The sequence below is a fragment of the Sphaeramia orbicularis genome, chromosome 11 (genome assembly GCF_902148855.1).
Source record: "Sphaeramia orbicularis chromosome 11, fSphaOr1.1, whole genome shotgun sequence".
In the NCBI taxonomy this organism is placed as follows: Eukaryota; Metazoa; Chordata; class Actinopteri; order Kurtiformes; family Apogonidae; genus Sphaeramia; species Sphaeramia orbicularis.
Genome location: NC_043967.1, coordinates 10,635,998 through 10,650,244, shown reverse-complemented (window position 1 = coordinate 10,650,244; position 14,247 = coordinate 10,635,998). Strand labels below are relative to the sequence as shown.

Below are 14,247 nucleotides of genomic sequence, written 5' to 3'. Positions count from 1 at the left end.
GTTCGTTGTGCCTCAGCGTACTCCTGAAAGATTTATATTATAAATGTATTAAAAACCCATCATAATGGGCAAGTATTAGCAAGAAAAACTGTCAGTTATATATGCAATAGTGCTGCGGGAAACTTTGATTGTAGACAAGTAAAAGCATGTAAAAAAAAAAAAAAAAAAAAAAAAAAAAGGATTATCAGCAAAATGTAACTACAGTATGAAAAGTCAAAGTACACTGGCACCCATGAAGTTGTAATCATTTTAATTTTGGAAAAATGTATCTTTTTATTTCTATTAATATATATCAGTAATCACCTTTGACTGGGTTCATTGATGACACACTGATTCCCAGTTACATTTTATATATCGAGAATAAATCACATTGTCACAGTCATTTTGAAGAGGTAAACTTACTTCATTCCAACAGTGTAATAATATATGTGATGTTTCTGATTCATTTTACTGTTGTACATGTTTGAAGTTGAACTCATTCAAACTACCTTATATTCTGTTGGTCATTTAATATACAGTAATACATAATGTTCTATACGATCCCTATGTGGTTGTAGCATCTCTGTCCTGTGAGAACCATGTATCTCTAGGCCCGCTTACAGCTGATTTAATGTAAAAAGGATAATTTTCTCAACACATTTCATCATTTCAAACACTCAAAGCCAAAACACTTATGTCATGCTGTTTTCATTGTGATAAATTGCAATCTGAAAATAAAATGTAAGATGTCAGACTGACGTAGTGGGGTTAAAGTATAATATCTACCTCTAGGATGTAGCAGAGTAGATATATAAAGCTGCATAAAATGGAATCAACAGTTAGATGGTAAATGAATTCAAATTTCACTCAATCAAATAGACCAAAGCTAATATTACACTGAATCTAACATTTAAATCATTTATTGGTTACATTTTGTTTTCCAATTTCAGTTGAAGGAAAAAAATCAACAATATAATGTAGAGTTTACTTTAATGATAAAAGAACAAGGAAATGGCTTTATCTACTTAATTTTAACATTAAGAAAAAAATAATAATGAATTGTAATTGTGCACCAAATACACATATTCAAATAGGGCTGAAATAGTGGAAGTGAAAAAAGAAATAAATGAAATATAATTGATCTTTCTTTTTTCACTTCCACTATTTCAGCCTCACATGATGACACTTCTGTTGGTCACATGATTGCCATCCCATAATGCACTGAGGTTTTGTATTGTGGCCTGGTCACCCAGACTTAACTAACAAAGTATGTTCATTTTTGTGTCAGAGTGTCTTTTACCCGTAATCTGGCTGCTGTATTTTGTTTTTTACACTACTCACTTATTGAACATTGATTATTGATTCTTTGTGAAATCTTTACATTTTTGCTCTTATTTTTATACATTTCCTGCCCTTTAAAACATGTTTTTGTGTATATAAAGTTTAACACTTAGATAGTTAAAAAGTTGTCTGTAAATGAAAATATTTAGCTCATAGGTTCCATCTATTACATTAATTTATTTAAGCTATGTATGCAAGTTATTTAGATATTGCGAACAATGAGAAGTCTAATTAAAGTGGAAATGAATGTAGCAGAGCTCTAAAAGATACCAAATCTAAATATCTAAATGCCCAGAGACTAATCTGAATTAATTTCTGTGAAATGTTTAGTAGATCTAACTACATATTTGGCTAACATGTGATGAGTTTAAATATAATTTTTTATCAATTTAGTTTGGTTACATGTACAAAGCATCATTTTGTTTTCACTTTAGATATTTTTTTCATGCAAAAAAGCAGAAACAGTGCATTCAAGTAATTTACAAGCATCTGATATGTATAAATACCTTGTGCTTGAGAGAAGCCCACTTCATTACAACCCAGTGTGTATCTGTGTTACTTTGTCCATGCCAAACTGCTCCCCGCCTGCAGGGAAATAGGTACACTAGCTCCCTCTGTTGGACACTAACTGGTACTGCATTATGCATATATTAACCTCAGTGACACAAGATTGTAGTCTTTTCAGAGAAATATACATATTCAACACTTCCCCTGCCACAAAACAGAAACAGCTCTATTTGAACAATGTAAAACAAAGAAAAAATACAAACTGACCCCCTAATTCCAAATGATATGTTCCATAAAAAGCCTGAAAATGTAAAAAAAAAAAAAAAAAAAAAAAAAAAAAAGCACACCCTCAGTTCCACTCTAACAAAAGAGTCTGGAAAAACATATCCAATTGCAAGGGGGGAGATATAGGTTGACCCCAGCACATTTTAATTTAGGCACACACTCACAGTTGGCTGTCAGTAGTGAATCCAGGATAGTGAACCGGACAGAAGCTGCTACTTCCTGATTCAATATTAACCGTATCCTTGGAGACAGACCCATAGGGGGCAGTTTATTAAAAGATAAACCGGACGCTGTGCATGTGTGTGTGTGTGTCAGTATTGGATTCCATCAGTGAAACTATGGCAACTGGCTCTGAAACTGGCAGGCTCTTTCTCTCCCTCTCCTCTGTCAGTGTGATTTTGTTTCTTCCAGTCACACAAAACAAAAGCTATTGTTTCGTGTGAGCATTTGGACTTGTTTAATTCTTCCTCCAGCTGAAGGAAAAAGTTGTGATTTCAACAACCTGATAAGGGCACAAAGTCATGTACTTTACATTTTTTCTATAAATTTGGAGATTTGTGGAAGCACAAATAGACAAGATGCCATTTTCATGCACATTATTATTATTATTATCATCGCTACTAACAACAACAATAACAATAGTATAATACATTTATAAAGCACTTTTCATTTAGCAGAATGTCAAAGTGCTACAGAGAAAAGACAGTCCAACAATAAAAAAATAAAAGATAAAAAATAAACAAACAAACATTAGTGTGTTTTTATGTTGTTATCTTCATGTGTATGCATATTAAAACCTCAGCCTTCTGCACTTTAGCTGTTGTTCTGCTTACTTTATGACATGTTGTCCTAGTTCCCATTTTTGAGCCTACTAAAGGTATCAAAAGCACAAAATACTCAACAGCATTAAAACTAAATGGTGTCAGTTTCAGTCCAATTATTCTGCAGAGATAAAAGTGGACAAGGTACAAGATATTGAAATTCTGGTCGAAATTTCTTCATATTTGCAGTTTGACATGATATACAAGTTTGACAAGATTTAGCCACAGTATGAAGCCAGGATAGGAGGCTGTTAATTAGGAAGCACTTCTCTGAGGACACCAATTATCATTCATGCAGACTGAACATACAAAAAATCATGAAAGCCCATTATGTGGTCGAAGAGTCGTGTGTGCAGACATATTCTTGTGCTTTCAAAATGAAGAAAACTGTTTTGCAGCATTTCACAAAGGCCAATAAAAATGGCAGACTTGTTTTTATCAATGAAAATGGATAGAAAATTTCAGCTATAAAACCTCGACCACATTCCAAATCTTTTAGTTGCATTTGCAGTCCCACATGTTTATAGTTTAACATGTCTAATTTAAATTCAGAGCCATTTTGTGTAGCTCACCATTTAAAAAAAAAATAATTTATTTCGAATATGGAAATGATATAAGCTTCCTGATTGCTACTAACTGACTTCTTCACACAACATAATATAGAAATGAAAATTCAAGGAAGCATAAAATAATGATACACGCAAAAAGAAAAAGAAAAAAAAAAGTCATATTCGAAAAGGAGTGAGAAGAGGCATAGCTTATTAGTTCTCACCCCATCCAAACATTTAGTCAATAATCCAAGTCTTACTGACTTACTCCAGAACCAGTCTGCTGCCAAAGTGACAAATACTAACTTTCCCAGTAGTGGAATGTAACTATGGAGTCAACTTTTACTCAAGTACTGCACGTAAGTACATGTTTGAGGTACATGTACTTAACTTGAGTCAGCTGCTGCTGTTACCAGTACTACTACTGACACCATGAGAACTATGTGTTTACATAGAAGCTCCAAACCAGTTATCCTAACCAGTTAGCTCATGTGTGCACTGGGGAACAGCCTGGCATTAATGCATTAACATGACGTCTATGTTTACCTCCCCAACTCTAACATCCCTAAATTAAGAAAGGGAAAGGAGTTATTGTGTTAAATAAACCAAATAAATATTCAAACTAAATTTGTCAGAATATGAATAGGTGACAACAATTTAACCAACCGGTACCAGATCCAGTCTAAGTGGCTGTTAGTCTGGTAATAATGACAGTCTGAGTTTTGTACTGAGGACTGTTTCTAATGATGTTCTCGGTTGTTGTGGAAAATATTATTAAAATATTCTATTTTTTCGTATGGTTTTTATGTATTATTTTCTCTACTTAAGTCTGTGTTGAGAAGGGAGTTTTTTTCATGGATATTGGTCAAAAGACACTTTTATTCAAATGATAAAACAGAGTAATTTTCCAGACTTGATTATTGACACAGAACATCGGAATACTTCCGATATGATGACAGACTAAGACAAATGACAAACAGTCACGAACTTTTCGCTTTCCTCCAAACTTTTCCATCATCACTTCACACCCGAACAGCGTCTTCACACACATTTCCGGCTTCATTTCTGGGCTGAACTTTCAAAATAAAAGTTTCTTAATAAACATGGCTGGCCATCTAGAACACTTGTCAGTGACGTATAAACAAAATGAGTACTTTGATAAAAACTGAACTAAAGGAGTTAGAGGAAACGAAATTTTAATCCTAAAGATGTGCAAAAAAGCGCATGAGTGATATATTTTATTTTGGCAGGTTCCGTTACTGCTTGTTCCTTCTCTGGCTACTTGATGTGTATCCATGGCAACCGCTGTACACGAGGTCCGGTGGACTCGGAGCGCATCCCGTTACCTTTTCCTGGAAGCTGCTTAACAGCAGACAGCATGCCAGAGGGTAACATGAACAGGAATAGAAGTCAATGAACGGCGTCAGTGCTACTTGTAGCTATTTTATATCTTCTGGAAAATGATGACGCCCTCTCAGAAAGCCCGATATGGATGCGAACCGGCGCGAAAATGGAGAGCAGCAGGTGAGTGTATGGACCACACTGAAGGGATTTTACCAAGTGGTACTTAAAGTCACCACGATTTCAGAGGCTGGAACAGTAATAGGCTAAATCCATAATGATAAGTCAGGATAGGTCTGGATCTGAGATGAAAACATTTGACATTTTGGTGATTGTGACCTTGTCTAAAGTGGAAAAATGCTGGGTTGATTATTTTGTGTAGACTTGGTGTTGGTATTATAATCTATCCTCCACAGCCCCAAACTCAGAAGCCCAGTTACACAAGTTGAAAAAATTATGAATTTAATCTTTTTCATCTGACCGCAGCTGTCTGATTATCACAAGTTACAAAGACATGGACTATTTCTGTTTTCCCTGAGGAAAACTGTGAAAAAGTTTCCATTATATGTGTGTGTGTGTGTGTGTGTGTGTGTGTGTGTGTGCGTGTGTGTGTTTCTTTGTGTGAATGTTTGTGCTGTTGCTCACTCTCTCAGGAGGCCAGTGGTGTCTTGTTAAATGAGAGGGGGCAGTTGGTCATGTTAGAGGCAGGGTCTTGTGTCTCTGTCTGTTGTTCTGCATCTGGAAACAAAACAAACAAACAAAAAAACCAAACCCCCACTGACCAGACAGATAGCATCTCTGTCTCCCTTGGCGCCAGAAAGTGAAACGTCAAGATACAGTGTGTCTGTGAAGCTTCATTAATCATGCAGATTCAGCTAAGCCCTAACCAGGTCAAGAAAGCTTTTGTTAAGCTGTGTGTGTTGGTGTGTGTGGGTTTTCATGACTTAAGGAAGCCTAAATTATTTAGCCGGTGGGGCAAGGTGCTTGAAGAATCTCAAATGGCCCCTGCACTCTGTGTGATGGAAAACACTCAAATCTGATCAGCCGGATTTGTTTTCGCACGCGCACATACACTCACATAGAATGAGGAACTGGTGTTGTGTTACTTATGAGTTTTCTTTCATAAACTGCTCAGTGACATCTCTTGCTTTCTTTCTGTGCTCCTCCTCTGTTCCTGGTTTAGTGCCACCTCCTCCACCCTTGTTGAAGCGTGCGGCTGGGGTAACCCAGCCATGGCCTGTTCACCCCCAGCCAGCAGGAGGACATGGCCACAGGTCCCACTACCATCCTCCTATTCCACCTGCTCCTCTTCCTCCTCCTCAGCTCCCTCTCTTTCACACCCGTCATGCAGAAGAGAGTGCTGAACGGCCACGTCTGGTCACCATCGTCCGCCCCTGTGGTCAAAGTACAATGCGGAAGGTGATCTACATATTTACATTTTGAAGAGCACTTTCTAATACATTATGAGCTGTGGTGGAAGAAGTATTCAGATCTTTTACACAAGTAAAGCTTGTGAAAATACTGGACTGCAAATAAATATTTTGCATTCAAAGCCTTATGTAAGTGAAAGAATACAAACATTAGCAGCAAAATGCACTAAAAGTAGAAATGTCCCTGCCAGTGGCACTATTATATATGGAGTTTTTGATTAATTTAACTAAAATTTGAGCTCATTTGAACAACTTTCTATGTTCATAGTGTTGCTGGTCTGTGAGAACCACATCTGTCTAACAAGTGAAGTTTTCATGAGTTTAGAAAAACAGGCCTGTTTTCAGGTTTGTAACAATGCACTTTCCAGCAAATCAAAGAGGCTTCTGAAAGGGTTTATTGGGCCTAAGAAGGGGGAACTTTTTCTCAACCCATAAAGGAATACGTCATCATTCTGTTTTCTAAAAAAAAATCTGAATTGATACATTTTACATGATTACATGATTTTCACTGGAAATTAAGGTTATGAAATAGTGAAATCTGAAAAGTAAGTAAAGATTTCAGACAAACATAGTGTAAAAAGTCCAATATTTATGTTGAACATATAATAGAAGTTGTATAAACTTCTCCAAGGTTTAAAAAAGGAAAGGGCGAATGCGTCCACAATCCACCACTGTTCAAAAGTGTTTTACTTATTTGACCAAATAGGTTTTTGAATGGCTAAAACAACTGGTAACAATGCAGTGATAAATGTTCATAACACATTAATAAATCATCATTAGTTTTTAAACTACATTATGATCAATATACAGATTTTGGTCAAGCTGAAAGGGCAGAACATGTATCATATTACTGAATATATATCATAACTCATAATAAATGATCAATGAACAAACTGTCTGAAAGTCCTTTTGAGGGACCTGAGGGTGAATTAATCTATATCTATATAAGTTTCATCACTCACCAGACTCTTTGTGTTTTCTAGGTAACAGTGCTGCTGAACCGTCGTGGTGTGGTGTCCTTTGAGCAGCTGCTACTGGATATCTCAGAGGCATTGGGGTTTCCTCGCTGGCACAGAGCCAGAGTCACGCGCCTGTACACAACCCATGCACGAGAGGTGACGTTTAATTAACACACACTCAAGCACCCATATGTTATCGGGCATTGAAGCGCATTACCATCACCTACTATTGTCTGTGTGTGGACCTGATGTCAGTAAGAAACCCAGAACAGACAAGTCAAACACTGGCTCTAATGAAGACCTGCATACATGTATATTAGGCAAACTGCATCTCCACGTCTGACTACTGAGTTCAACTAGATCTGGACATGCTTGGACCCAGTGATTTGATCATTAAAAATTTCTCCCTTGTCAAAATTGCTCAAATTCCAACTCACGCCCATTTTACTGTTTGAGACACATCAACTTCAACAACATGTTCACTTGCTGCCAGTGTAATGAGATAATCATAATTAATATCACTTTGCCAGTCAGTGATCAGAATGTTATGGCCAATCTGTGTACTTCAGATCTTTAGTAAATGGATGGATGGATGGATGGATGGATGGATGGATGGATGGATGGATGGCAAAAATACACTGTAATGTTCAGTATGATGAAGGTGCCAAATGATATTGAAGTGCAGAGTGATATTGGGTTCATGACCAGAGTTTAAACATCAGACAGAGGTGAGTTGTCGTACAGTGAAAACGTGTGATATTATGTAATGAAATGGCAATAGCTTATGTTGTCTTGAGTTATTACATAATACAGTGTTGTTTTTTGCATTCCGTGTGTTTTTGTACTGTTATAGGTGAAGGGCATTTGTGACTTTTTCCGAGGTGAAGTGGCCTTCCTGGCGTTAGGGAAGGCTCGTCCGGAGCTGAGCAGTGTGCAGGAGGCGCTGGAGGAGCTTTTCCCAGATCATTCCCATTACCAAGCCGAGGCCTTAAGGGCTTGGGAAAAGAGGCTCCGGCCCCCACCAGATAAAGCATCTAAGGCTGACAGTGGATACAGTGAGGGAACAGATGGCAGCGGGACACACAATAACCAAGAGGCCCAGCAAAACATAAAAACACAAACTAAGAATCATACAAATACCCATACACAACATCCTGCTGATACACACCACCCTGAAAATCTATATCCCCAAAAATCTCATAAAAAGAATTCTCACAGAAAACCAGCCTATCCTCCCAACCACCTGCAGAGGCTGCATGTGAAGGGTGGGGTCATAGAGCGACCGCTGTCTGTCATTGGTCCGTTTAAACATCAGGAGGATCTTAGGGACACTGTTATTCCTTCTCCAACACTGTGTGAGAACTGTTTAGCAAGGAGAGCGAAATATCAGGGCCTAGAACGGATGAATCCTCTAACAGGGAGGGTTCCACTCCCTCCTGTGGCGAGGAAGCAAATAGAAAATTCTCTGACGGAACAAAAGGCAAGACAATTGGATGTTCATCTCAGTCCTCCACCTCTGAACCCAGTGAAGAGAGAAGAATATAAGAGTCCTGTCCCGTCCCATCATGACCCAGATGTAGGTCCAACACCCAAAGAAACACAGCAGACCACAGGCTTTGCCCTCCCCTCAGATGAGAGAGATGTCACTCTGTCAGACATTGAACGTTGCTATGAATTTGGACGTGTGGTTGGAGATGGGAACTTTGCAGTAGTGAGGGAGTGCCGCCGCCGTGACAATGGGGAGACCCTTGCCATGAAAATCATTGAACGCTCCAAACTGATTGGTCGCGAGCACATGATGCAGAATGAGTTGAGCCTTTTGGGTAGTCTGTGCCACGCCCGCATTGTGCGTCTGTACGCACACCACCACACGCAAACCCACTCATACCTGGTGATGGAGTTTGTGAGTGGGGGGGATCTATTCGAGGCCATCACCGACAAGGGCAAGTTTTCAGAAGCAGAAGCAGGAATGATGGTGTCAGATGTGAGTGAAGCGCTCAGTTACATCCACTGCAAAAGCATTGTGCACCGAGACCTCAAACCAGAAAACCTACTGGTGAGTTTCAGGGTTAAAAGGTGAATTCTGATGTGACTGTAGAGTGTGTAAAAGTCCAGTGTATAAAAATTAGAAGTATTTAGGTGGATTGAAATTGAATATAACAATAATTTTGTCATAAGTGTACAACTGTGCAACATTAAGAATCAGTGTGTTTTCATGACCTGAATGAGCCAGTTATATCTACAGCCACCACCAAATGGACCTCACCTTCTCCTTTTATCCATTTACAGTGAGTGGCATCTAGTGTTAAAGCTACAGGGTGCAAAATCATTGGAAAAAATGTCAGAATTTAAAAGATCACAATCAAAAGACTAAATAATATACATATTTTGACCTGACCTGAAACAGTTTTATGTCATTATGGAAAAGTTTAGCCATTTTTCCAATCTTCTGTGAGATATGGGGTAGAAGCAGAGACGTGTTTAGGTCATATCTGACAGAATCTGATTAATGATTGGTAATTACAACTTTCCACTCTGAAAACTCTTGTGATGGGACAAAATTGGGGCATCACGCAGTACACTTTCTACAGGCTGGAAATACAGGAAAAGGGTAGATGCAGAACTCTCATGTCCTCTAAGACCACTTCAATTAAAATATGCTGGCAGGTAAACATGAAGGAGGCTGAAAAACAGTCAAGCACTGCAATTTTAAGGTGCTGTCATCTACTATGTTTGAGTGTGTATTAATATCTTATAACTAAAAATCCCAGAAAGGACTGAAGTAACTCTGGCTCTAATGAGTGCATTAGCATCTTTTGCAGTCACCGTAGCACAGGGAAAGGGGGGTTGTTTGGCTGCAATGTGGAACTTCATCACTAGATGTCACTAGAGTGAAGGATAGGTATAAATGCAGCAACAGGTATGAGATTTAAAATAAAAGAGGAATATGAAAAAAAGCCTAAATATTAGACCGCAAACCTTTTTCCAAAATAAATCCATATCATGCAAATTATATATATATGTGTGTGTATATATGTCTATATAATATTACATACTATTGTCTGATAACACTTCTTCTAAACTCTTTTTCAAGAGACCTGACATCAAGAAGCATTCACAGTAACACAGTTAGCAGCTACAAATAACACGAAATTAACAAGGAAGTAACAAAAACAGGAGAGGACAGTATTCAGTTCCTTCTAGGGCTCAATATTATATCAAATACATTTTGCAACTTGTTCTATATGCGATATAACAGATGACAGTATTGCCTTTATGAAATGCTTTTTTTAAGCTGGTTCCTGAGATCTGGTTTGGCATTTAACTTTTCCCACTCTCTCCTATGGTTCTCTCCCTCTCACAGACTCATTCATTTTTAACAGGTTGAGTACTACAGCATATAGGATATTTTAGAAGTCGCTGCATCATGGGTTGTTTGCAGCATTTATGTTCCAGCCTAGTGAGTAGTGACTGATTCTTTAGAGTCTACTACCATGACAAGTTTGCACTTATCCTTTATTTAATTTGTTTTTCTGATACATTAGGCTTTGGCTTAAACATGAAAATTTAACCCACAACACACAAAAATGAAATATATACATATTGTATATCTCTGTTCAGGCAAACTATAGCTAGATCTATTTTTGTTTATCCTAGACAGCCCTGGTTCATTCTTGTTAAAGGCTCTATTGTATCTGAAGGCAATTCTGTGGGATATCATGGTTAAGTTATTACTGGATCGTGTATGGAATTTCTGATAAAGCCTAATCTGTTATGAAAAGAAGAATTTAACTGCTGGAGTATTGATGCTGCAGCATAACTGTACAGAATATTCCCACAGACAAGGACAGACATGACGGTTGACTGTATAACATTTTTACAATTGTACGAAGACAGCCTTCATTTAATTCTACACAAGCAGCCTAGTTTTATTTTTTGTTGCGAACTCAAACGATTATTTGCATTCAATACTTATCTCAATGAAATGAAGCTATGCGACATACCATGCTAACATTAGTGTCTCAGGACTGTGACAAGTATGTGGGTTCTCTAGTAGATGTCTAAATTAAAAAAATAAGCTCTGCTCTGCCTCCCTGCCTGTCTCCAGTCTAATTCTGTATCTTGTTTTTCTTGCAGATAGAGCGTGTGGCTGCTGGCATCTGCAGGCTGAAGCTGGGAGACTTTGGTCTAGCTATGGTTGTGACAGAACCAGTCTTCACCATATGTGGCACACCCACATATGTAGCCCCAGAGATCCTCTCTGAGACAGGTTTGCTGCAGTATCAGTCACTTCTTTATGAGCCTTTTTTTTTTTTAACTTTTACACATTGATGGAAAAAGTATTCAGAACCTTTCCTTCAGTAAAAATACTAATGGTACACTGTAAATATACTACACTGCAAGTAGAAGTTCTGCATTCAAAACCTTGCTGAAGTATAAAAGTATTACAAAGAAAATATACTTAAAGAATGAAAAATACAAGTTGCTGTTTACTAAAATGGTTCCTGTCATGGTTCTACTATTAAGTCTAATGTTTTTGGATTGATTTACCGCTATATATGTTTAAAATTGAGCTAATTCAAAGTACTTTATGTACCATTTGCTAGTTTAATCTACAGTGATGCATACTGTAAAAGATCATCATATTTTTAGCATTGCTGTCCTGTGAGAGCTATGCATCTATAAAATCAAATATTTCATAAGCTCAGGAAAACAGGCCCAATCCCAGCTTTGTGACGTCGCCTTTTCCAGTGAATCCAAGAGGGTTTTTGAAGTGTTTGTCTAACTTAAGACAAAGCAGAATTTTCTCAGCCAATATGGGAAGAATATATTTTTAGGTTTATTACAAACCTTCAAAATCAACACTTTTGGAGATACGTGGTTTTCACTGGATGGAAGGGGATGAAAGCTGTTAGACAAATGGAGTGTACTAAAAATAACCTCTGAGTTGATATAGATTATATGTTTAAACTGTGAAAAAAAAAAAAAAGCTAATACTCAACTTCCTTGTGTCATTTTGCCTCTGTTCTGAATTTGAGTTTTATTTTCTAGTTCTAAAAATAAGTTGGTGGTTTTACCCCACAGGTTATGGGGTTCCAGTGGACGTTTGGGCTCTGGGGGTTATTCTCTATATCCTACTGTGTGGCTTCCCTCCATTTCGCAGTCGGGATCGGGACCAGGAAGAGCTTTTCCAGCTAATAAAACAGGCACAACTCCACTTCCTGTCCCCCTACTGGGACCCCATCTCAGAGGGTGAGAAGTACAGAATATTCCACACTGACATCAGTGTTTATATGAGGGCTAATTGATAAGTTTGTTGGCTAAGTTAGAAGGAAATTAGCTACACTTGTCTATTATTTGTGGTTTTTCAGTTTCTCATAGTTGATAATTTAAAGTAGTACATTCTGGGAAATGGACAATATCAGTGTTTGGGAAGTGACACATTGGGTATTTGGAGTTTGTGGTGGATTACTGCATAAATACGTAGCAGCATGACAATATTTCCATTTTCGAGCAGAGTGCTGACTTGCAAACAGAAAAAAACACAACTGTATATTCTCTGTGTAGCCATTCAAAGAGTTGAAATGCATGTGAATCTATCTAGAGCTGTTTAAGTCATTCCTTCTACCTTAGGCTGCAAACGAATCAGTCATCAGTTGTAACTTATATTATATATATAGAGGGTGGGATTTGTTGGGGGGAATGGGGGGGACACCAACCAATATAAATAACAGGCAGATTGTAACTGAGTTTTCTTCCACCTATATCCTACATTACTTGCACTAACTTTCACCTGAACCGAGCTGTCGGTAGTCTCAGAATTCATGAATATGCCCATCTACTGGGGTGCTGTAAAGGGGGGGGGGGGGGGGGGGGTTAAACATGACAAATTCATGGGGCCCAGCATTTGTGCGGGGCCCATAGAGCAGTGGAGGGGGTCCAGTGGATACAGGTTAGAAGTTATGAAAATTTTGTGTAAGATCCGCGGTATAATAGAAGAACAGAACCCAGGAGTTGAACGTTGAAAGTATGTAAAGTTTCACTTTTTCACGCCAGTGTTAGTTACATTAGATATGGACCGCACCCCTGTGTATATAACTGCCCCCCCCCCCCCCCCCTTGACTAATCACACCCTGTATACATAAACATACACATGGATCATTCTGCTCATTGTTCGTTTGTGTGCAGAAGCCCGGCAGCTTGTCAGAGCTCTACTTCAGCCAGATCCCACTATACGGATGACTGCAGAACAGGCCCTGCTGCATCCATGGGTGAAGGCTATGGCTTCAATCTGCAGGCAGAGGGCAGTCACAGACAAAGCTCAGAGGAACACAACAGCTGCTGGAACAGAATCAGAGAGAGTCCAGAAACCTGTCCAGACAAATGCCGCTGAAACACCGACAGACAAAAGAGCAGGACTCAAGGGCAGTGAGGCTGCACTCTCAAACAATGCAGAGCTCAGAGGCCATGATGAGAAACAAACAGAGATAAAGCAAGTGGACCAACCATCAGAGACACAGCCAACAGGCAAAAGCACAGTCCACTCCACTGAGGACACACCTGGTCAGCAGACACCTGAGAGTAACCCTATGGACTGTGGTTCACCCAGCAGGGAAGTGGTTCAGGATGAAGGTCCAAAACTGTCAAACTGTGACACAGTCAGCCCAACCAGTCCAGGTGGTGAATCCCATCAACAGAGTGGCACCACATCCCAAACTGAACTCCCATCACAGCAATTAGATCAAATACACAAAGCATCTGCAGATTCAACACCCCACACCCACATACAGCCACAACCCACAACACAACAACCACCCTCTGATCCAGCAGCACCATCTTCATCAACTCACTCTCTTCATCAGCAGAACTCGACCCTTAACAATTCTAACACTGTCACTGACCAGAAAACAGCATCCACACTCTTTAACGCAGACCGAAAAGAGGACAATTCAACCACAGATGCAACGGCCAGCCATTCTCCTGCATAGCCCCGGCCTCAGTGTCAGTCTACTGTGTGACTGTGATTAGATCAGGT

The 14,247-nt window shown here is 38.8% G+C and overlaps 1 protein-coding gene across 1 annotated transcript; it reads left to right on the top strand.

Moving 5' to 3' along the window:
- Positions 1–4,944: 4,944 nt before the first annotated feature.
- dclk3 (doublecortin-like kinase 3) lies at positions 4,945–14,200 on the top strand. The gene is made up of 8 exons (XM_030148061.1): positions 4,945–5,005; positions 6,006–6,241; positions 7,236–7,367; positions 8,065–8,763; positions 8,848–9,267; positions 11,349–11,481; positions 12,297–12,464; positions 13,401–14,200. The coding sequence occupies exons 1-8, from the start codon at positions 4,945–4,947 to the stop codon at positions 14,198–14,200; spliced, it is 2,649 nt and encodes an 882-aa protein (XP_030003921.1).
- The last annotated feature ends 47 nt before the right edge of the window (positions 14,201–14,247 follow it).